Here is a 23,965-nt window from a genome sequence, read left to right as displayed (position 1 = left end):
CAGAGCCGTGCAGGGGTTCCTGGTGTGCCAGGAGGGCGAGCGGAGGCTCCGGGCTCTGCCCCAGCGAGCGGCCCCGCAGCCGAGTGATGTGATGTGAGCGGGGCATCGGGATCAATAGGTCACGGCGTGCACTGATGTGCCCCCAGAAATAAAATCAGGGGAGGATTTGGGGCTGGTGGGGAAGCTACGAGCACGTATTCAGCCCTTTAATCCCACATGGGCACAAAATCCTGGGATAAAAAGGCCAGAGCTGCTCCTAATTGCTGGCTGCTGTGCTGTGAGTGGGTGAGCAAAACCTCTTAGGTGGCCAGGGGGCAGCCACCCCCCTGCCCTCCTGCCCCCTGCGTGGGCACAGCCCTCGGGGAGGGTGCAGAGACCCAGGGCACCCCCGGCCCCGCTCAGCGCCCTAAGAACCGCAGCACTCAGCGCTGCTGGGGGTGCTGAGTCCCAGCCTCCATCCCCAGCCCCTCACTGGGAGGGAGGCAGGGGCTGCATCGATGGGCAGGTGGCCGGGGGGTGAGGGAGGAGGGGGTCGTGCCCCTCTGCCCCTCTCTCCGAGCCCCCCCGCAGCCTGCCCCCAGCACAGGGCATGGGCGGAGGCCACGGGGATGCTCAGAGGTTGGAGAACCCCCCAGGATTTGAGGCTGGGAACTGGGGGTGCCCTGCCAGCGGCTTTCGGGGGGGGTTACGGGGAAGCCGGGGAGGTTCCCAGGGGGAGGGGACCGCGGTGACAGGGCGAGGGGCCCCCGCCCGGCCCCGCCCCGGACCAGCCCCGGCCGTGCCCCTCGCCCGCAGCCCCAGGAGGGCAGGAGGCAGCCTCCAGCCTCCTTCCAGCCTCCCTCCAGCCTCTCTCCAGCCTCCAGCCCCAGCCTCCGCCCCGCCTCCCGCCGCCGTCCCGGCTCAGAGCCTCCCGGCGGCAGCGGAGAGCTGGAGGAGCGCGGCGGCGGCGCCGGCCGGGGACGCGATGCACTCGCTCTTCAGGAAGCGCAACAAAGGGAAGTACAGCCCCTCGGTGCAGAAAAAGAGGTGAGCGACCCCCTGCCCCCCTCCCCTGCCCCGCCACCCGCCTGCCGGTACCGAGCTGCCGGCCCCGGGGGGGTGCTGAGAGCCCCGCTTGGGGTCGCGGGCACCGGGGCGCCGAGGTTGGTGCCCGCCGCGGGGCGGTGGCTGCTGCCCTCCCCTCGCCATCAGCTTTTTGGGGACGGGTATCGGGTGTGCCGGGCATGGAAAGGAGCAGGGCTGGACGTGCCCGTCGGAAGGACGCAGTTAAAATGATCAAAGGGAGGTTCTGCTCCCCGCGAGGGCGCACGGCCACCCCCCGGGCTGCGCTGGGGCAGAGGGGACTCTGCCCAAAGAGCTCCTTGGGATCGATTTGGTGTTGGGCTCGATTTGGTGTTGGGCTCGATTCGGAAGATGTCGGGTTCGGTTCAGAGCAGCAGCCTCCCTGTTCCTCCCTGCACCAAGGAGGGGTCCCCAGAGGGGACGGTGCTGCCCTGGCCTGGGAGCCCAGGGGACCAAACAGGTCCCCTCTCCGGGGCCAGGCTGGCTCAGGGGTTGCCAGGTACCCCGTCCCAGGAGGAGAGGGGCAGCCCCAAGCCCCCAATCCCACCACCGGAGGAAGGTGCGAACGCCCCGCTGCGTCTGCGGAGGGCTTGGCAGGGAGAAGCACCGTGCCTGGGCCCATAGCTTGGGACCCCAAGCAGCGTCGTGGTGCCAGGAGGGGATGGACGTGGGCACCTGCCCCCCCATCCCCACCCCTGGGCTGGTGGCTGTGCCCTGGGGTCCCCAGCTGCCAGCTGGGGTCGGTGCCCACGGCTGGGTGCGGTGGAGGTTGGGGCTCGGGAGGCCGCCCGCCCTGGAGGCTGTGGGGCAGAACGAAACCTCGTGTTTCGGGCTGGGTTGTGCCAGCTGGGGAAGAAGCACAGGGCTGGGGCTGGGCCCCCCTCCCTCCCTGCAGCAGGTCTGTGCTTCCCGAGTGTCCACGCACAGCCGGGAGGGGGCTGCGCCCATTATCCCCAATTTGTTAATTCCTGCGTTGGAGTTTACAAACACCTGGGAGTCCGGGGAACACTCCCCGCTGTGGGGAAACATCCCCGCCATGGGGAAGCCGGCGTGGGACCGGTTGAACCACTTGCAGGAGAAGGCAGTGGGAGAGGAGCAGCTCCCGCCGCCCCGGCCCGTGCTCCAGGCGCTGCCAGGCTCCCCGCCAGCGCCCGCCCGTGCTGCTGGAAGAGCCGAGCAGGGCTGCCAACAGCAGCCGAACGCCAGGCTGTGGAAACGGGAACAGGCATTTCAACACCGTGTGCGCCGTCCTGCCTCGTCCCGTGCTCGGAGAGGGGATGTGGGGTGGGCGAGAGCTGAGCTCCAGGGCACGGGACCAAGCCCCAAAGCACCGCGGGGGCAGCACAGCGCTGACCGAGGGCTGGTTTGGGGAGCGGGTTGCACCCCGGCCAGGAGCTGCTGTCCCCGTCCCCGTGGCTTCCCCAGAAGTGGCATTAAACCCTGCAGAGCCATGGAGAGGCAAAGGTGATTTGGGATGCGCAGGGTGAGCCGGGCTCCCTGGTGTGCCCGGCCTCATCAGCACCCATTGCTCCCGGAGCACGTCCCCAGCACCCAGCACCCTTCCCTCCCCCACCGTTTGCAGGCGATGCTCCTCAGCCCTCATTTTCCGTGGTTCTGTCTTCCCGATGCACAAGTGGACAGGGCCAGGGTCCAAATCCCTACACAAAAACATCCCCATCCCCTCTCCATCCCTCCAAAAAGAGACGGGAGGCAAGGGCACCATCCCCAGGAGCCCTGTGAGAGACCCAGCTGCCGGGGCTGGATGTGCCAGGAGGGGCAGGGCTGGGGGTGCAGCACGTAAGTGACTTTTATAATTTATTTTTTTTTAATGCTTTTTAATGCTTTTTTTAAAAAGCATTTTTCTGGGTGAGCGGTGCTTGGAGGAGCCGAGCGCTGACCAAGTGGTGGTGCCGGTGGGGTCATCCCGCGCCCCTAGGAAGGCAGGATACAGACGGATGGGGGAGCCCCCCCAGTCACCCTCCCCGGTACCCAAAATGCTCCGAAACCAGGAGGTTTCACTCCTCTCTTCCATGGAGAGCTCGGGAAGTGTAAAACACGGGGCAGCTGCGGGATCCCAGGAGACCCAGCGCCCTCCTGCCCAGCCCGGCCCTACCTCGGGGCTGGTGCTGGAGGCTCGGCGGAGGCCCTGGCTGCGGGGCTGACACTGATTTCTGGAGGCTGTTTTGCAGGGCTGGAGTCAGCAGTAATGAATAGACAACCGGTGAGTCAGGGAGCTGCTCTGTATTTATAGCGCAGCGAGCCTCGCCATCGCCTGGCCTATTTTTGCTTTAATTTCCATGCACATTACAATAATGTATCGCCATTAATTCAGGGGAAGATAAACAGAAGAGCAACAAGCCGGGCTCAGCCCGGCAGCCCTGCTGTCCAGCTCCGCCCTGACGTGTGCGCTGCTCCCAGCTCCGTACCAGATTCCGATCTCTCCCAAACCAGCGTTACGCTAGCTGAAGCCCGGCCCCTTTGTCCTCTGCTCCACCACAATCCCGTGCCAACGCAGCCCTGAGCGGCCCAGGGGCATTAAGGAGGGGGCACCGCACACGGGGGGGGGCTGCAGCCTGCGGAGGAGGCTGGGAGGGTTTCCCAGCACAGCCCCCAAGCTCTCAGCACAAACGGGAGCTCTCCTGGGGACCACGTTCATCCAGCGCGGTTGAAACTCCACGAAATGCCCATCTGAACACCCTTAATTAGGGGCGTGGGTGAGCTCCCCTCCTCGTGTGAGTAAGGAAGCAATCGGAGAAGCCAAAGGGGCCACCAGGCCAGCTGTCACCCTGCCCACGTCCAGGCACCCGTGCTGCGGGGAGGTTTGCTCCAAGCAGCTCCAAGCAAAGGCACAGCCTGGTAGGGGGAGAGGGAAAAAAAAAAAAAAAAAAAAAAACAGATGGGGAAAAACAGGGGTCACATCACTGCTAGGGAAGGAGGCGCAAATTTCGGCACAAGTCAGAGACCTGAGCGGGTGCACGGGCTTTTGCTGGAGCACCTCAGTCGGGGTTTGGCACGCAGACCTTGAGCCCCCTAAAGGAACCGGGCGTTGGTGAGCCGAGCTGCAGCCCTGAAAAGCAAATGCAGACGGTGTTTCGTGGTGGGCTGCGAGGCTCGGGAACGTGCTGACAAGGCGAGAGGCTGAACGTGTTGGTAGGGGGCGGTGGGCAATGATGGTCCAGGCTAGAATTTGTCTTGGAAAGCAGTGCCCCTCAATGCAGCCTCCCCGGGAGGAGTTTTCAGCAGCCAAGTTTCTGCCTCCTCAAAGCAATCAGGGTATTGCTCTGAAAAGCTGGGGACAGGGGGTCCCTTGCTCCGCGGGATGCTCACGCACCCCAGAGGAGTCTTTGGGCTCTTTCCACTGGCACTGCAGGGGAACACCGAGCACCTCCAAGCAGCTCTCAGTGAAGCTGGAAGCCTCCCAAGCATGGTGAGCCACAGCAAAAACATCTCCTCTCCCTGAAGAGCAAGAGAACGGCTCCAACGCTTGCGCTGATACAAGTTTCATCAACAGATGCTCGAGCGTGGAGCAGCTGCCTCCTCCCTGCTCCCCAGCTGCGAGAAACCCGGAGCAAACCCTCCCCTCGCCCTGGAATCAGCCCCGCTCCTTCGCCCCGGCCAGGCCATCCCGCGGCCTCTCTGAAACAGCAGCAGGGCTTTTGTCAAACGCAGCTTTTCATGAATGCTATCATTTTTTCCTCTGTCACCAGAAAAGTCCTTGGAAATGTTAAAGTTCTTCAGAAATGGCAAAGCCAGTTTTTCCAGGGATTTCTTTTTCTTTTTTTTGTTTTTTTCTTTCTCCTTTTTCATGACAAAGCCCTCACTGTTTGGGCCTTGCCTCATCTTTTCCTCTGCAGGCTCCTTGCCGTGTCCAGGTCGCGGGCACCTGGGCCAGGTCCCCTGGGAGATTTCTGTCACCTTTCCCCCTCCCGAAGCCCCAGCAGGTGCCAGCCCTGCCAGGTTCTCGCACGAACTGGAGACAGCAAACCTCTCCTGCTGCCTGCACTGGGTAAGGCGAGGCCTGGAGAGCAGGGTGATGCCCACATTGCACCAGAGCACGTTCCTGCTCGCTGCAAGCAAGCACTGCGGAGCTTCTCTGCGTTTCCTCTTCTCTGCCCAAGCACTGCACCTGTACTTCAGCAGCAATCTCTGGATTATTGGGCAAATCGTCCGCCCTGGCACAGGAAAACGGGGCACATCTCACCCCGACGCATCAGCCCCATGCCAGCTGTCCCGGCGGGGCCGTGAGGATGCTCCCAGCAGAGCTGGGTCCCGATGCAGGAGATGGGCTGTGCTGATGCAGAGCCCTCTGAGCTCTGCGCTCACCAGATCCCCAGCAGCAGCTTGGAAAGCCTCGGCTGATGTGCAGCATTGCCACGGATCCCAAGCCAGCCCTTGCTTAACGTGATGTCCTTCATACAATTTGGAAGCTTCTTCTGCACAATCAAAACCAGAGCTAGAAAAGCTCCAAGCTTCTTCAGTCAGTTGGGATGGCTTTTCCAGCCACGCTATCAATCCGCTCAAACCCCAAAGATTCATCCCCGGGCTCGCTCAAAGCCACAGGGACTGCACCGGCCTCTGCGCAGCCGGGCTGCCCGCACGGGGCAAGCCGGGACCCGGCCGCAGAAGCCAACGCTCGCCCTGGCAAGCAGCGGTGACAGACACAAGCCACCACCCCGCTCAGCACCATTCTGGTGATGCAGCTTCTATAAAAAGAAATATCAGCACAAACCCTGCCCACGCCAGAGCTTCTCGGGGAAGCGCGAGCTTCCGTGGATCTGTCAAACAGCACCAGCCTGCAGGGGCGCGGCTTCAGGTGGGGAGGAACAAGCCTGGGGCTTTTTTTTTTTTTTTTTTCCTATTGAAAAAGGGCAGGACGTGTGGCAGGCACCTGTTCCGAAACTCAGCACCAGTGCTGGGAGGAATTTGGCCAGACCTGGCTGACCAAGCTCTTCTTCCCCAGCGCCACATCAGAAGGGCTGTGAGCACGGAGTGTCCCCACCACGACCACGCGTGGCCCCTGAGGACCCTGTGCTGTTCCCAAGGGCACGTGTCCAGGGATGCCACCACGAAGCCCTCCCCAGGGACCGGCTGCTCACACTGTGCTGGGGTGGCCGAGCCCCCAGGAGGGACCAGGGGCTGCTGCAGGAGCCCCCACGCAGCCGGGACGCTGCGACCCTGCCTGGACCCCGTCCCCCTGCCCTCCGGGGAGCAGCTTGTGCAGGAGCCACAGGGCTCCTGTAACAGCAATTAGCATTTCCAAGCGCCGTATAAAGATTAATTCCGCCACCATGTAATGAGGTCATTAAGGCTCATTATCCCCACTCGATAAATGATTGGGATCGGAGCGAGCCAAGGCTTCAGCGATGGCTTCGGTCCACACGGCAAAGCGGGCACGGCCGGGCTGCAGCCAGCTGCGGGCTCTGCCAGTGCTTGGGGGCACAAAACCCGGTGCTGGTGCTGTGGGTGATGGCTGGGCCAGCCCCACGGGGCGATGCCAGCAGCTCTGCGGGGGAGATGCTGCGGTGCTCCAGCCCCAAGTGCCGCTGCTCTGCCGGCGGGGCGCGGAGCCAGCCGGGACCTCGCAGCTTCTTGGCACGCAGCGATGATGCAGCCCAAGTGACAGAGGAGATGAAATGTTTAAAATAACCACGGCAATGAAAACACTGTGGCACGGGCCGTTCCGTGCATTAGCAGGAGCATTTGCTCCAGCTCAGCCGTCCCTGCCGGGCACAGTTGGCTGGCCCCATGCAGTCCCTCGCTGATGTGAAGCAGAGCAGGCGGCTGGCTCCGCACCTTGCCAGGGAGAGGCTGGCACCCCCCTCACCCTGCGCACGCAGAGGAGGGAAGGAGAAACCCTGCCTAGCAGGAGGTGAAGTGCCCAAGCGCAGATGCAGCCTGCGCTGCCCCGTCCCCTTTTATTTGGTGTAAATTCTGTGCACCTCTTTGCAGAGCAGATGTCTCCGGAGGGAGGCAGGGCTGCTGCAGGCAGAGCGCTCCGTACGAGTGCTGGGGAGGGCAAAAACTGTGTGGAGGGGCTGGGGGTGCTGGGGCAAAGCGAGCGGGGTTGGTGTGTGGCTGAACCCTGCGCTGCGAGCAGCCCTTCTGCTCCTCGTGCCAAGGGAGGGTCGGGCTTGGCAGCGGCATCGCTCCCATTGCTGCCGCGCTGGGAAGGCCCCGGCCACCGCCCCCCTCCTGGCAGCGCGGCGTTTTGGAGTGTTTTGGAAAGTGTTGGAAAGGCAGCAGTGAGTCACGCGCAGCTGCAGCGCCGGGCGGGCTCTGCTGGCCCCCGGCCATGTGGCAGGGCCACCGTGTGCCGAGAGCAGCCCCCCACGGGGCGACGAGCTCCTCTCCCTCTCCTCTTCCTCCCCAGCATCTCCAGCAAAGAGCTGACCGAGCTCATAGAGCGCCTGCAGAAAAATGCTGACCAGGTGGAGAAAAACATCGTGGAGACTGACTCCCGCATGCAGAATGTGAGTACGAGCCACGGCCCCACGCCCAACGGCTCCTCCAAGCACGCAGACCCCCTTGGGGGTGGCAGAAGGGACCCAAAATTTCCACCTGCCCCCCAGCCACCCCGCCCAGCGCTGCAGCCCAGCAGCATGGGGGGGGGACACCGTGCCTGGCACGCACCCCACGGCGGGCTGGATGCTGCTGCTGTCCCCTTTGTGATCATTTCTCCACCCTCTCTGCCTGCCCAGGACTTGCACAAGCTCAAGGCCTGCCAGCTAGCTCAGTACAAGGAGCTCACGGCTCAGAAGCTCACCGAGTCGGACAAGCTGCTCTACGTGCTGGATGGGGACGCGGCCATCGCCAGGCACATGAAGCACCCCCAGGGGGACATGATCACAGAAGAGTGAGTACTGGGGGGGCACAGCCCTCTCCAGGGACTCAGAGAGACAGCAGCCCCCACGCGCACCCTGCGGCCGTCCCTGGGCACCTCTCGAGCTGGGACCACTGCTCTCCAGCTGTGGATAAAGTGCTGGGCAAAGCACATTGGGGCGACATCTGCCCCCTGCCCCAAGCTGGAGGTGTTGCTGAGGGCCTTGGCAGGGGACAGGCACGCGGAGCCTTTGCCCTTTTGCTCCCCAGCTCGTTGCTCAATGCCTGCCCAGCCCAGTTACTCGGCTGAGGTCCCCAGGGCGCTGCCTCTGCCGGGGCTGGCAGGGGCTGACCTCCAGCTAATGGCCGGCCCGGTCCGTGCCCACGGGCTGCATCCTACCTCGTCCTTCCCTTCCCGCAGCATCCGGCAGCTGAAGGAACGAGTGGCGAACTTACGCGTGAAGCACGACCAGATCTACAACTTCTGCCTGCAGCACATCGAGCCCCAGGTCAACTGGTCCACGGTGATCGAGGAGAAACAGGTACTGAGGGGGGGGACCAGTGCCCCTGCCTGGGGACTTCTGTCCCAGCGTGTGCCCGTTGGCTCCCATCCTGCTACCACACGCCGCTGGTTTCCCAGTAACTGCCCGGCGGTCACGGGAAGGCTGCTGCCAGGGCCCCCCTTGCCTTCTCCTCCAGATGCTGGAGGCTTGGCCTCTTCCCTGCCTTGCCCCCCCCCAGACTCCACCTGCTTTGGTCCGTGGTGCACGGTGGTTCCCAGCAGCACTGCTGCATCACCTCCGCCTCTCAAAACCCCAAATCCAGCTTGTGGTGCCGGGATGGGGGAGCACAGCCCATGCCAGCCTCTGTGTCCCTCAGCACGAGCCAGCAGAGCCTGTCCGAGCCCAGCGCCGCTCCTGTCCAACCTCTGGTGGCCAAGAGGAGCCAGGTTGTGGCCACCATGCCCCATTGTCCCGTCCTTAATTTCCCCCCCCTTTGTGTACTGCAGGACGCGCTATGTGGCAAGGGCTTCGGGACTGACCTGCCGCTGGTCAACAGCCAGGTAGAAGAGCACAACATCTTCCACAACGAGGTCATGGCCATCGGCCCGCACGTCACCAAGGAAGGCACCAAGGTCAGCTCGGCCACGCCGTGTCGGGGTTGGGGGGGGACAGGCAGCTGGGTGGGTGCCCAGCCCTGCTCCTGACCTCGGAGCTGAGCGTCCTGCACCGGCCCTAGCTTAACGAGGAGGCAAAGGCCATAAAATCCCCGTCCCCATCCCTCACCCACCCTGCCTCAACCACCCTCCTGACTGTCGCCTTTCTCCTCCTGTTACCAGGAATACACGAGCGACCTGCAAGCGAAGTACCAGAAGCTGCTGGTAGGAGACCCCTGGGACGGGGGGCTGGGGAGGGGACGAGCCCCTCGCGGCCGCGCTGTGGGGTGGGGAACGGAGCACGGGGCTCAGCTCCCCCCTCACCCTCCCAGGCCAGCTCGCAGCAGCGGCAGCAGGACCTGAACGCGCTGCAGGACTACATGCAGCGCTGCACCAACAAGCTCTACTGGCTGGATCAGCAGGCGAAGGACCGCACGCACTACGACTGGAGCGACCACAACCTGGACTACCCGAGCCGGCGCCGCCAGTACGAGGTGGGTGCACGCTCGCCCCTTCTGCCTCGGTTTCCCCACTCCGTCAGGGAGCACCTCGAGACCTCCAGGGGACAGAGCAGTAACGCCCGTCCTTGCCTCCCACCAGAAATAAAGCAGAGAGGGAACCCGGCAGTGTAACCACTGTAGGGGCTACTTACTTATTTTCCCTTTCACCGAATAACATTTAGTTTCTTCTCTGAATCTTCTCTGCCTTTACGAGAGAGGTGATGTTTATTAACATCACTCCTGGGGGAAAATATTGCAAATTAAATTCTATCCCTGATCTGTGTTCTGTTAGCTAAGGTGTTTACTCACAGCTCCTATTTGTCTATTCAAAAATGCCAGTGCGTGTGCGTGCCTGAATTTTGCGCACGTAAATATTTACATATTTGAGTAATTCTGTGGTACAGGACATACATTACACACCTGTGTAAAGCATTAGGAGTTCTTACACAGAAGAGTGGGTGTCTCTTGCACATCGTGCCACTGCCAGAATTCACGTTGTGACAAACACTTTCTGGCCTCCCAGAGCAGGTTGTTCTCCAGGCAAACAAGTTGTCAGACACGAGCCATAATCGAAACTTAAAATGGGTGGAAGGAACCGGTAATTTCAGCACTGAGTTGTCCCAATGCTCTCCTTCAGCTCAGTGTTAGCTTGGCAAAAATCTCACCTTCAGCAACATCTGCAAGGAAAGGAAAAATGAAAGCTGCGGTAGGGGAACACCGTGCTTTTGGTCTTGTTCAGGCCCTCACAGCCAGGATTAACCCAGGGTCCTCTCAGAATCATAAGCTCATTAAGGTTGGAGAAGCCCTCCAAGATGGTCCAACCATCCCCCTACCACCGTCACCCACTAGACCATGTCCCTAAACCCCACCTCCAACCTTCTGCTGGTGTGGGCATCAACCAGCACCCCGCCTGTCTCCTTCCAGAACTTCATCCATCGGAAGCTGGAGGAGAAAGAGGAGGACATCAACAAGCTGCACGCGGACGGGGACCAGCTGCTGGCCCAGAACCACCCCGGGAAGAACGCCATCGAGGTGAGCACTGGGGCTGCCCACCGGCCCCCCGGGGCACTCCAGCGTGGGACCTCCAGTGGGAAGTACCTGCATGTGTGGGGGGGTCTGGGGGAGTGGGGAGAATCCCCAGTAGCTCTTCCCACCCTCCCCGTTCCTCTGGCGATTGTCCTGGGCCAGCCTCAAGGGACAAATTGCGTTGTCACATTCCACCTCTGATGGCAAGGTGGACATCAGGCCACGGGACCTGCCGCCTCCTTCCCCACAGTCCCATCACAGCACCCCAGCTTTGGGCTAGCTTTATGGCATTGCTGCCCCAGCTCTGAGCCAGGAGCCTCTGGGCGGGGCTGACAGCCTTAGGGGAGGGCTCGCAGCCCCTTGGGGTCTGTTTGCTCGGGGCGGGTGCTGCTGCTTTTGGCCTGTCACACGAAGCACTGAGGCCGCACGGTGTTACAGGCACACATCGAGGCGGTCCATGCCGACTGGAAGGAGTACCTCAACTTCCTGATCTGCGAGGAGAGCCACCTGAAGTTCATGGAGGACTTCCACAAGGTACCAGAGCCTGGGGGCCGCGAGGCGCTGCCGGGCCAGAGAGATGCCAGTGCAGTGCTTGCTTGGCCACAGCTCCTCATAGGATCATTGAGGTGGGAAAAGCCCTTCAAGATCATCCGGCCCAACCACCCCCCTACCACCATCACCCACCAAACCCTGTCCCCAAGCACCACGTCCAGCCTTTCCTTAACACCTCCAGGGACGGTGACTCCACCACCTCCCTGGGCAACCCGCAACCACCTCCCCACCCTTTCTGAGGAGAAATTTCCCCCAGTTTCCAACTTTTGCCACCTCGCTGCCCCCCCGGGAGCGGAAGGGCTCCGTGTGGGACCTGCACCTGCAGCGCTGCCTGCGGGGAGCGCGCGCGAGGGCCGGGCGCTGCAGACAGATGGCTGCCCGATAAACCGCATCTGGCAGCCGGGGAGGCTCCGCGGGGAGCAGGTCGGGCCGGATTCCTCTCCCACAGCCTGGGTGGGTTGAGGACGTGACGAGGCTCCTGCCAAGGTGGAAGCGGGGTGCCCAGCCCAGGCACTGCCTCTCGTGGGCGCCCGCTCAGCCCCCGCTGGGAGAAGCCCCCCGTTCTGCGCTGGCACTGGGGACAGCACGACCCTGCCCACCTGGAACCCAAATGGAAGGCGGGGAGGGCAGGGAAAGCTGCATTGAACGATGCAAAAAGCAGGCTGCCCCATTATTTTTGCCTGCAGCAGTCTTTCCCTAGCTCCCCTGTCGCAGATAGCAACTCCTCGTCCTTCTCCATGCCCTTGTGAGGTTTTTGCTGCCCACGCCGCCTGGCTGGGGCGTTCCTGCTGCGGGCAGCTCTGGGCCGTGCCTCTGCTCCAGCAGGGGAGGGATTCTCCGGGGATTTCACCGGGGATTTCACCTTTCGACAGTTTCAGAAAGATGCCAAGGACGCCCAGGATCTCTTGAAGAAGGTGGATACAGACCTGGACCAAAAATACAGCCCCGAGTTCAAGGACAGATACCAGCTGGAGTTGCTGCTCAGGGAGCTGGATGTGAGTACTGCTGGAGGCAGGACCAGGGGGTGCCGGAGCATCCCCACGGCACCCATGGGTGCTGGCCCTGCTGGGGCAGGCACCCAGCCCTTGCTGCTGCCTCCCTGTGCCCAGCTCTTCCCCCCCCCTCCTTGAGCTAGAGATTGCCTCTCCCACAGCAATGTAATTGCTCGCTGGGCTGGTTTTTATTTGTTCTCTCATTGAGCCGGTGCTCGTTAAGGGCGGGAGCATAATTAGACCCGCTGCTGGAGGAGGTGGTGGGATGAGCTGTGGGGTCACTTACTGGGACCTGTCTGTGCTGCAGCACATCCCAGGGTGCCAGGAACCCCCCCTCTTTTCCCAGCCCAGCAACCGCTGCAGGACACCCCCTGCACAGCCAGCCACAGAGCAACCCCTGCAGAGTCTTTCCAAGGGGCTAATTAGAGCTAATTGCTGGGGATGGGGCTATCCATGGACTGCACAAGCAGGAGATGCCTGTGGCTGGTGCCACAGCAAGGTGACCACACAAACACAGCCCCCGTCCTCAGCCTGGCCCTAAAAGCAGTGGGGGGAACAGGGTCATGCTTGGCACAGGACCACAGCAGCCACGGTATGAACTCTTCCCCAGCTGGGAGGGTGCAGAAGCTCACCCCTCTCCCTCTTTCCCACGTTTCTTTGGTTGTTCCCCCATGCCAGGACCAGGAGAAGGCCTTGGACAAGTACGATGCCGTGGTGCGGTCGCTGCAGGAGCGCAGCCAGCACGTCCTGCCCCTGCGGCACCGCCGGCAGCCGCCGCCGCAGCCCGTCCCCGTGGAGGCTCTGTGCGAGTACGAGGGCGAGCAGGTACCAGCGGGGGCTTCTCAGGGGTGCCGGGGCCAGAGGTGACACCCGGTGAAGGAACGGGCTCTGCGGGGACAAGGCGAGCAGGTTGTGCAGCTGGGGAGGAGCAGGATGGGGCCGGGGGAACGCAGAGACACGGTGCCTGTCACACCCCCTGCCTGGTATTGCGACAGCTCGGCCCCATCACATTCCCACACCGGGATGGTGACGACATCCAGGCGTGTTTCTGACCAAATTCACTCCCAGCACCGTCCCTCTGGTGCAGGCAGGGCACATCCGTGTCCCCAGCACCCATGGGTGCTGTCCCCGCATGTCCCGGCCCTGCTGCGAGCGGAGGCACGGCTCAGAGCCGGGCACTGCAGGGAGGGAGCAGCAGGGCAGGAGGTCTCTGCACGGGACAGATGCTGGGTGGTGCCGCGCGTGGAGCAGGGTGGGAGGCACATCCTGACCTGTGGCTGCTGCCCGTTCCTGTCCCCTAGGGCCAGATAACCCGCGGAGCCCACTACACCCTGCAGAAGAACAGCGGGGACGTCTGGGAGGTGACAGACAGCACTGGAGATGCCATCAGCGCCCCGGGCGTCTGCTTCATGATCCCCCCTCCGGACCCGGAGGTGGTAGCGCTGGCAGACCAGTACGTGCAGCTCAGCCAGGACAGATCCTCCTGCTGCCACCACAGCCTCTGCCCTCCCCATCCCTCCATCCACATTACCCTCCTCGGGGGGGGGGGGGGGCATCCGTTTGGCACCTCGGCTGCCCCCCTGCCACCAGCCATCAGGCTGCAGGGCACCCCTGGCTGGGCTTCACCCCCACCTCCATGGCCAGAACGGGTGCTGGGGGGCGAGGGGCCGGCTCTGACCCCAGTCCCGTGCTGTCCCACTTCACAGAATCGCTGACAGCTTCGTGAGTGTGAAGGAGAAGACTGCCAACTGCAAGAACATCCTGCAGCAGCGCTACGAGGGGCTGAAGGCTGACAGCATCGGAGGTGGGGCTCTGCCTGGGCAGCCTTTAGCTTATCCCTCCCTAGGCACTAGAAGGGGGGGGCTCTGCCTTGTCCCCTCAACCACCAACCCCGCGATGCTGTGACACTCGTGCCCTCCTGCCCAGGAGATGAGGGTGGAGCACAGCACGCACACACACCGCTCCAAACCCCAGAATTAGAGCAACATCAAGGTTGGAAAAGACCTTCAAGATCAAGTCCAACCATGAGCCTGACCTCCTGAGTCTGATGCATAAACCCTATCCCTTAGTGCCACCTCCACCCATCCCAAATACCCACAGGGAGGGGGACCCCACAGGAACGGGACAGCCCCGTCCAGTGCTTCCTTGGGCTCTTACTGGGGGCTGGTTCACACCCATGGCTGAAGTGTTGGGCTGCTGCTTGGTTGTGGTGAGAGGACATCACCAACAGCTTCCCCCTTGTCCAGGGTCCCCAGGCAGCACCAGGACACGTGTGGGGCTGGAGCAGCCAAGCTGTGGTCACAGCGGGCAAGGAGCTGAGGAGGACGTGGGTTTTGTTCTGCATGGTGGGACTGAGCTGGCTCTAACCTGCTCCCTTCTCCTCACCCAGACGCTGCATCAGTTCAGGGCCGCCAGCTCCTGGCAGGGCTGGAGAAAGTACACAGCGACCTGGACAAGCTGGAGAAAGCAATCACGGCCAACCTCCGCCCACCCCTGGAACAGAGCCGGGCTGTGCAGGACAGCACCGAGCGCTCCAAGGACCTGAAGGTATGAGGCAGGCAGGTGGTGCTGCACGGGGACCCTGCTCCCAAGGCCAGGACCCCCACAGGGTGCTCCATGGTGGGCTTCAGGGTGCTGTAGGTGCTCCTGGAGCATGAGGGCATGGAGCAGCGCCACCACCACCAGCAGCTAAAGAAGAAACACAGCCCAAACAGTTAAGCTCCAGGGCACTGCTTCTCCTTGTGCGCAGCTCAGCACCTGCCCCGCTAGGCTCCAGTGCTGTAATGTCCTGCTGCCTTCCTCTCCTCCTGACCCCTAATTAGGCCAGGCTCCCTGCCACAAACCTCCCTTGTTTTAGGAGGAAAATTCAGGAGGTTACATCACCTCCTAAGGGCTGTGTCAAAAGCCAAGTGCCACCGCAAGTGAAAGCAAATTGCTCCAACTGCCTGCAGCGCTCGGCTGTCCAGGCGAGAAGTCATCCTTCAGGGCACAGAGCCCAGGGGTCCAGATGAGCCCAGCACATTTCCAGCAGAGCTGGAGCTGCTGTGAACCAGCCCCCCCAGCCAGAGCTGCCTTGTGCCAGCATTCCTAAGTGCTAGCAAGCTTGCCCCAACAGAGCTGGATACAAACTCGGATGGAGAATATCCTCTTGTTCCCCAAGGGCTGAAGGGCACCAGCCACCAAATGCACCCCTCAGCCCTGCCCTCCCTTCTCGCAGCACACGGCTGCAGGTCAGCCAGTTTCTGCTGTAGCCACCAGGTCCTGGTTCAGTTGCTACAAAGGTTGTGTTTTCCTCCTGCAGAACATTACCAATGAGGTCCGTCGCATTGAACCAGAGAAAATGAGGAAGATCCAGGAGTGCGAGGTGTTCATTGAGTCCGTGCCCAACACTGGCAGCGCCACCTTGGTGAAGAACAAGGTGGAGAACACCACCAAGAAGTATGAGCGCGTGGTCCAGCTGCTCAGCGCCGCCCAGGAGAAGTAAGTCACGGCCTGAGCCTGGCATGCTGCGGGAAACTGGTGTGGGTGTGCTTCAACACCTTTGCTCTTGTGTCCATGCAGAGTTGAGGTGGCCACGCACCTCGAGAAGAGCCTCCAGCAGGGCCGAGACCTGCTATCCACGTATGAGAACAAGCTGGTGACAGATGACACTGTGCCAGAGGATTTGCGCGTGATAGATCGCAAGAAAGAAGAGCTGCTGGTGAGTGCCATCTCCAGCCGCTTTTCTACCCTATTGCTGTGCTCCCCACACAGAAACACCTTTGGAGAGCTGTGGGAGTTGCTGCTCAAGTCACAAGCGTGGGGCAGCAGGTGAAGGGACAGGCTCCCCCAGCTGGGACCTCACCTGACTGCAGCGATGCCCACAGCCGAGCAGAGGCAGCTTCTCCTCGGGTTTCCTGCCAGGTGTAGCTCAGCAGGTGCTCTCATGGGAGGAGAGGAACCTATGCAAAGACCTTAAACACAAACCGTTCCCATCCCCAAAGCAGAAAGCAAATGCCAGTTGAGTATTTCTGATTTAACTAATGGGCAAGCAGAGAAGCAGAAGATATGGTGGTCTGGGGAAAGCAATGCAGGGGCCTGGTACAGAAAAGGGCTGGACCTGTCAGCGTGCTGGGAACAGTTATCTTGGAAAGGAAAACCTGTTGACCTGGCAATCCTTCTGCTAGAGAGGCCAAGAACTGGGCCACAATTTCACATCCTTCTTCAGCTTTTTCATCAAGGCCTTGTGTTTAGACTGGCATGCAAGGGCTTTCACAGCTCCTTCTGGAGGCACGGGGTAACCCGGGGGGCTTGAAGGAGGAGCACCCAACATTTCACACACAGTATGCTTGCTTCTAAAGATTAACAAAGAAGGAAGAGCTCACTTTTCTCCCCAGCTGGTTTACCAGGTAGCTCTGCTTACAGTTCAGCTCTAACTTGCTTTTCTCCAGAACTTGCAGCACTGCTGCAGCTCAGCCAGTCCTTAGCATCATCTGCAGCTCCAGCACAACAGCTTGAGTCGAGGGGGAGCAGTGATGAAAGTCTGGCACTTGTGCAGCTCCAGAGAATTTCTCTCTCCTGCTTTTTCCACAGGCCATGGGCTCCGAGCTCCAATCCAAAAGGTTCCTGCTCAATGAAGCAGAGCAGAACTTGCTAAGGACAAAGACGTGCTCCAACACCCTGGCCAGCAAGTTCCAAGAGCACTGCCCTGACATCGAGCGGCAGGAAGCAGAGCTCTACAAACTCAACCAGCGCTTCAACAACCTCAGCAAACAAATTGACCACAGGTAAGATTCCACGACAGCATCTAGCTGGAACTGGACCAGCCTGGAGAGCTGGGATATCTACAGTAGAGCAGCATCTGGAAGAGGCATAGAACAGTCTAGGAACAAGCAGTTGCAGAAGTGCTTCCAGGGAGGACTAAGGAGGAAGCAATAGAGGCTCCTGGCATGCACTGGGTAGGTGTGGGCAGCCTCCAGGAGGAAGTGCTCTTGCAACAGAGATGGGGACTTTGGCAAGAGCAACTGCATTGGCCACTGTGTGGGTGCAGTAAGAGTGCCTGAGCTGTCATCACCCACATCTGCCTCTGCCCGGATCATGTCACATCTTGTACCTTCTTATCTCACTAAAGGCTTACACCCAGTATTCAGCATCCTCCTCGTTCTCCCTGCAGTCGCCCCGTGACTCCTTTCTCCTTTGATTTCTGCTTCCTTTTATACCAACCATGTGGCACCAATTCCTGCAGAAGAGTGGGGTGGAGAACGACTGGCTCAAACCTGTGTCTTCAGGGAATGGGGGAAGGGGAAGCGGGGCCTGTTTGCAGAAGACAACAGAGGTGCTAGCACTGACATTCAGCTGGTTTCCCCTACAGAACGCAGACCCTACAGAAAGCCAGGAGCGCCTATTCCAACTACCGCACCAACTATGACAAGATCAACCAGTTCCTTTGCAACATACCCAACTACGAGCCGCAGGAGACCGACAACATCCAGCAAGTGGAAGTGAAGCTGAAGAACCAAGTGGTAATTCTTCACAAGAGCCCTGGGCTACATGGGGGAGAGGAAAAGGAACACAAAAAGATAATTAATAGGTTTAGACAGCTTCTGCACATAAAATGGAGAAGTGTACGGACCTGCTGGCTTTACCTATTTTGACATTGTAAGGTCCCGTTCTCCTGTCTGTGACTTGTTTGTATGTAGCAAGGCAGCTCTAGGAGGTTGCAATTCTCAGTGTTGTAATTCCAAAGGCAACCCTCACAAAGGCTTAACGAAGCTTTTAGGTTTGGCATTCCCTCTGACATGCATCTCCACACATCCTAGGCGCTCCTCGGTGACATCGCAAGCAAGGAACAGGAGGTGCAGAAGGTTTCCACCACAGCTCAGCAATACCAGCAGGCAGTGAAGGTAAGAGCTGCAATTCTGCCAGTGGGAGAATTCCTCACGTCCTACAGAGAGCTGCCTAAAGAAGGCCTATGAAGCCTAGTGCCCTTGCCCAGACAGCTGAGGAGCCAAACCCAGGTGATGTGTGCTCTAACACTGAGACAGCCTGGCCGTAAGCCAGGGTTTGCTGCCTGTGAGAGGAGGGTTTCCACTCCACGCCCACTATCAGTGCGGTACCTGGCAAGTCTGGGCACACAGCTCCGGTCACTGGGCTGCAGGACAGGCAGCACCCACCTCACACCCTGCCAGGACGTTCTGCCAAAGCGCTCCAGGTCCCCCCGCCCTCAGCAACTCGCCCAAACCCTGGGCGGACAAGGCCAAGGGAGGACATCCTGAAAGTCAGGGTCCAGGAGGGATCCACTCATGAAGGGGACCCGGTAATCTCACCTTTTTCTTGGGAACCTCTTCCCGCAGGACTACGAGCTGGAAGCGGAGAAGCTACGGTCCATCCTCGACCTAGAGAGTGGACGGAACGGGTACACAAGCAAGAAGCCCAGGCTCCAGTCTCCAGCCGCAAAAGTAAAAGAGGAGGTAACTAAGCAGTAGCCTACAGAGAGCTAAAGCAGATGACAGCTTTATAGGACCAACAGGGATTTTTCAAACAATTATTTTACAGTCAGCAGCCTCGGCACCAGAGGGGACTGCAGGGGAGGAAGGAATTTTTCGTCATTCTAAGGCCATTGATTTTTGGGGATGGGGTGGCCAGAGTGAGGGAGGGAAAACACCAGATTTAGCACTTCGTTCTGAAAGGAAGCACTTCCTTTTCCCACAAGCCCAAATCCTGAAAACATTTCTCCTCTCAAGACTTTCAACCAGGGAGTGAAATGTCACTGCCACAGACAGCATCCTAGAAATAAATACTTATGGAGAGGGCAGGCTACGAGCCACCGATTTACGCTGGATCTGTTTGTATAAAACCCATCTCAAACTCATCCTGCCTGTCGAGGCAAGCAGCCAGAAGCGTCCACCTGGTTCTTCCTTGGTTGGATCCTTTTGCAAATCTTGAGTAGGAAACATTCAGTCTATGGAGGTGAGATTATTGTAAGCGTGCACACGTGCACAAGAAACGCCTGTCCTCCCCCAAAGCTGGTAGGAAGGGTTTAGAAAAGCACCCAGCGTTACTGCTCTAGGGCCTGGCCATTGTTTCTGTTCAGCAAGTCTTGACCAAACACCTCTGGCTCCAGCTTGGCTGAATGCATCTTTTTTTTCTCGTAGGAAGCTGTTCTGGCAGCCAAGTTCACCGAAGTAAATGCTGTGAATAAACAGAGGCTGCAGAACCTGGAATTCGCTCAGAACCTCCTGCGGCAGGTAACTGAGGGCCAGCCAGCACGTGCTGCACGCGGGGAGGCTCGGGAGGGTCAGCGTACTGCAGCCATCAGTTTGGGTCTCTGCTTGCAGCTGGTAGATGGATATGACACAGCTCCAACAGGCTGTGGCAGTGTGATCCTGAAAGAATATTTGTGTACATGATATACACGTGTTTTTGCTATTACAAGTTGAACTGGAAACAAATGTAGCTGGATTTCCTGCCCCAAAAGCCCATCAGCCAGCAGACTCGATCAGTTTGCCAGGAATTGGGCACACGACCTCTCTGCATTTTCCAGTCCCCACAGCAGTATATTCCCCTCATCCTCAGAAGCTCCATGTCATTTTTAACACTTCCTTTTTGCCCAGCCCAGCCCAGAATTTGTGTCCCTCATGGCTCAAAGCTTTGCTCTGACAGCAACTGGCATCACTGAGAGCAATTTTCAGGCTGGAAATCCAGAGAGCAGTTCAGGAGAAGCCTGTTTGCCAACGTGCTCTGTTCAGTGTTGGCAGCAGGCAGCCTCCATTAGGAGGATTAACATCCTCCTGTGGTTTTGTTACAGGAGGCACAGAAGATAAGTACCGAGTACGATCATTTGGTAATATTAACTACTTGCTTTTTTTCCCCCCCAACAACAGCAACCAGATGCTCAAGTAACACAAGAATTTGTCCAGACCAAGAAGTCTGGAAGGCCCATGGAAGAAGTCTGGAAGTTGAAGAAAGAGCTGGAGGATGAGACGCAGCGTCGGCAACAGCTGGAAGCCGAGATCAAAGCCATTCAGAACAACATTGTCCACCTGCAAAACCAGAAGCCCCAAGAAACGGTAGTTAAGAAGGAACTGGTGAAGAAAGTGCCTGACCCCCAGCTGGAGGAGAGCTTCCACAAGCTGCAGCAAAACCTAGCGGAAGAGCAGCGAAAGAACCAGGTGCTCCAGGATGAGCTGGAGGCCCTTAAAATCAGGCTGCGTGTTCTGGAGCACGAGAAGAGAGAAGGAGGGCAGGAGTACATAGTGAAAGAGGTGTTGCGCATTGAACAAGACAAGGCTCAAGCTGATGAAATCCTGAGGCTCAAAGAAGAATTGGAAGAGCTCAGGAGGCAGGAAGGGACCAGAGAGAACGAGGTCAATATGCTACGCCAACAAATCGCTGTGCTGTCCAGCGAGAAGAACAAAGAGCAGGAGAAAGTAACGGAGAAAGAGGTGCTGAAGCTGCAGAACGATCCCCAGCTGGAGATGGAGTTCCGGATGTTGCAAGAAAACAAGCAGAGGGAGAGTGCCCTTAGGCAGAAGCACGAGGAAGAGCTCAGCTTCCTCCAGGAGAAGCTCAAACGTCTTGAGAAAGAACGGGCCATCGCCGAGGGCAAAATTACTGTCAAGGAGGTGCTGAAGGTGGAGAAAGACCTGACCATTGAGAGAGAGGTGAACGAGCTCCGGCGCCAGTACGAAGATGAGAAATCCAAGGGTCGTTCCAATGAGCGGGAAAAGGCTGAGCTGCTCAGGAAGATCCAGCTGCTGGAGGAAGAGAACGCCAAGGTCGTTGTACAGGAGAAGGTGCGTGAGATTGTGCGCCCAGACCCTAAGGCTGAAAATGAAGTTGCCAACCTCCGTTTGGAGCTGGTAGAGCAGGAGAGGAGGTACCGGGGTGGTGACGAGCAACTAAAGAGCTGCCAGAATGAATTGGCTGCTCTGAGAAACAGAGGGCCACTGGTAGAAGTCAAAGAAGTCATTAAGGAGGTCATTAAGTACAAGAACGATCCAGAAACTGAAAAGGAGCTACAGCGACTCCGCGAGGAAATCATAGAGAGGACAGGAGCAATTGAAAGAGCTGACCTGGAGATCTACCAGCTGAAACAAGAGATCCAAGCTTTGAAAGATACCAAACCCCAAGTGCACACAAAGGAAGTTGTTCAAGAAATTCTGCAGTTCCGTGAAGACCCCAAGACTAGAGAGGAGGTCGAGTCTCTGAGAGTGCAGCTAGCAGAGGAACAGATGAAGCACATTGACCTGGAGAGGGAGCGGCTACTCCAAGAAGAGAAGGTAAGGCAGAAGGAGGAAGAGCTTTCCCAGGTGAAGGAGAAAGTGGTCCAGCAGGAGGTAGTGAAGTACGAGCAAGATCCTGCCCTGAAAGCTGAAGTCAACTCCTTCTCGCAGAGCATTGAGAGTGAGCTGAAGCAAATTGATTCCCTCCGTGAAGAGCTCCGCAAGCTGCAGAGGAGGAGGTCTGAGCTAGAGCGTCAGCTGGAAGAACTCGAGAAAGAGAGACAGGCCCGCAGAGAGGCGGAACTGGAAGTGCAGAGGCTGAAAATTAGGTTGAATGAGTTAGAAGAACAGGAGAGAGAAACAACAGAACGAGTAACTGTGAAACAGAAAGTGATCCTTCAGCAAGATCCCCAGCAAGAGAAGGAGCACTCCCTCCTCAAGCTGGAGCTAGAAGAAGAAAAGCACCGGAGACAAGTCTTGCAAACTGAACTGGAAGCCCTGAGAAAGAAGCTTCTTTCTTTGGAGAAGATGGAGGTCAAAGAGAAAGTGGTCTTTTCAGAGAGCGTCCAAGTGGACAAAGGAGACACGGAGTATGAGATTCAAAAGCTGAAGAGCAACCTGGAGGAGGAGAGCAGGCGTAAGAGGGAGCTAGATGCAGATATCAATAGGCTCGAAACCAGGCTGTCCGAGGTGGAATTCAACAACTCTAAGTCGTCAAAGGAGCTAGACTTATTAAGAGAGGAAAACCACAAACTACACCTTGAAAAACAGAATCTGCTGATGGAAACAAGGAGACTGCAGTCAGAGATTGAACTCACAGCAACAGAAGCGCGGGATTTGAGAAACATGACCCACATGGACAGTGGAATAAACCTGGACTCCAGATTCCAAGCTCTGGAAAGAGAGTTAGATGAGCTGAAGCAGTTATCCAGAGAAAAAGATGCAGAGATCGAGCAACTCCAGAATCGCCTCAAGACGGTGGCTATCAAGAGGGAACAGAGAGAGAACCACCTGAGGCGCTCCATTGTGGTTATTGATCCCGACACAGGCAAGGAAATGTCTCCTGAGGAAGCTCACGTGCTTGGCCTCATTGAATGGAGCCTGTTTGTCAAGCTGAAGAGCCAGGAATGTGACTGGGAAGAGATCTCAATAAAGGGTCCCAACGGGGAATCCTCCGTGATCCTCGACAGGAAGTCCGGTAGGGAGTTTTCAATTGAGGACGCCTTGAAGAGTGGAAGGCTGACCATGGCTCAGTACAACTGTTACCTCAACAAGCAGATGTCGATCCAGGAGTTGGCAGTCTTGGTGTCCGGAAGCAATTACACAGCGCTCCCTCCACTCTAGAAACTTTTCTTAAAAGCAGCGAGTCAGAGCCGCGCCTCTTGTTAGACTACCAGATCACTGCAAATCCTTGCCCTCCTCTGCGTCTTCCGAAATGCTAGAGCCTCTGCCCCAGCCATGCTATGAAGCCACACTGCTTGCTGTCATATGCTGTGGAAAAGCACCGCCAGTAGTGGGAAACACATTTGGCAAGACTACAGCCAAACCTTCTCCCCCTCTTCAGCCCTACCTAATCACTCAGCCTAACGAAAGACAAGAAGTGAAGTACCTGAAGTCCAAAGACTCAGCAGAACCTGCAGTTTCTTCACCATATAGTCACGTAGTCACATAAAAAGCTGTGTACAGCAGACATAAGAGAGACTAAAGGTCAAGATGACTCCGAGATGACCAGCAGGAGCTGGTTGTGTCAGCTACATGTTGGTAAGCCAGGCAGTTTCATTGTGGACATCTAAGTGATGAGATCATCCCCGGAGAAAACCGGCTCTGTAAACACAAGGTGCACCGTACATCTCAATTCCTTATCACCTGAACATCACCTTTTTGTTCACCTAAGTGCCGATGCTGGTGGGGAAGAGCGAAGCAAAGCACAGTAATTTGGCGTCAGCCCTAGATCCAGGAGGAGTATTCATATACCAAGGAGTTCACCAAGAAGTACGCAAAGAGCCGGCAGCGTTGCCGAACACAAGATGCTGGTGTAAGTGTAAAGCATGCAACTGTAACCAAACGCAGAGTGCCTTCGAAACACAGTTGGCTTACCTCATGGCAAAAAGCCATTTGTGCTGGTATTTTACTGAATAGAGGTACATGCAGCTACACGTTTCATTTACTTGTGTAAGGGAATGGGAAATAGAGGGGAATTCTATTTATAGTACGAAATAAAGATGCAGTGGTTCCAATCAGAAGTTTGTTTTCCTTTATTATGGCAGTCTCTTGATATTTGGCTTTGCAGGAAGATGTCATTTCAGAGTCAGAATTAAAAAAAATAAAAATAAGACTGTCCATTTCAGATGTTGACTCTTTCCCAAGAGGGAAATTGCTGAGCCAGCATTAGCTGGGACTAATTAGCAGCATGAGGTGGTAGCGAACTGCACCAGCAAATGGGACTGCAGCTACAGGAAGAGGGAATTATTCAGGGACTGTACCAGAGGCTTCCACGTCTGGAGCACACTTGTTTCCTTTTTCTGAATTTCTGCTTTACCAGGGAACACCTGCCCTCCCTTCTCTCCCTACCAGATTCTAGGCATGCAGATGATAAAAAAAAAAAAAAAAAAAAAAAAAAAAGGCCAGGATCTTTTCACGTTATATCACCAACTC

General features: G+C 58.1%; 1 protein-coding gene across 1 annotated transcript; it reads left to right on the top strand.

Moving 5' to 3' along the window:
• The first annotated feature begins 801 nt into the window (after positions 1 to 801).
• On the top strand, positions 802 to 23,553 carry PPL (periplakin). Its single transcript, XM_027468758.3, has 22 exons — positions 802 to 1,026; positions 7,433 to 7,532; positions 7,761 to 7,915; positions 8,303 to 8,423; positions 8,891 to 9,016; positions 9,221 to 9,262; positions 9,370 to 9,531; positions 10,462 to 10,569; positions 11,002 to 11,097; positions 11,988 to 12,110; positions 12,786 to 12,932; positions 13,409 to 13,560; positions 13,814 to 13,911; positions 14,497 to 14,654; positions 15,409 to 15,587; positions 15,669 to 15,807; positions 16,680 to 16,873; positions 17,458 to 17,608; positions 17,906 to 17,989; positions 18,440 to 18,556; positions 19,241 to 19,333; positions 19,970 to 23,553. Exons 1-22 carry the CDS (start codon positions 965 to 967, stop codon positions 22,652 to 22,654), a joined length of 5,292 nt encoding a protein of 1,763 aa, XP_027324559.2. The 5' UTR covers positions 802 to 964; the 3' UTR covers positions 22,655 to 23,553.
• Positions 23,554 to 23,965: the final 412 nt, after the last annotated feature.

Source organism: Anas platyrhynchos, chromosome 15, assembly GCF_047663525.1.
Source record: "Anas platyrhynchos isolate ZD024472 breed Pekin duck chromosome 15, IASCAAS_PekinDuck_T2T, whole genome shotgun sequence".
NCBI classification, from domain to species: Eukaryota; Metazoa; Chordata; class Aves; order Anseriformes; family Anatidae; genus Anas; species Anas platyrhynchos.
The sequence above is the reverse complement of the archived record's forward strand: the minus strand, read 5'-3'. Positions and strand labels throughout refer to the sequence as shown.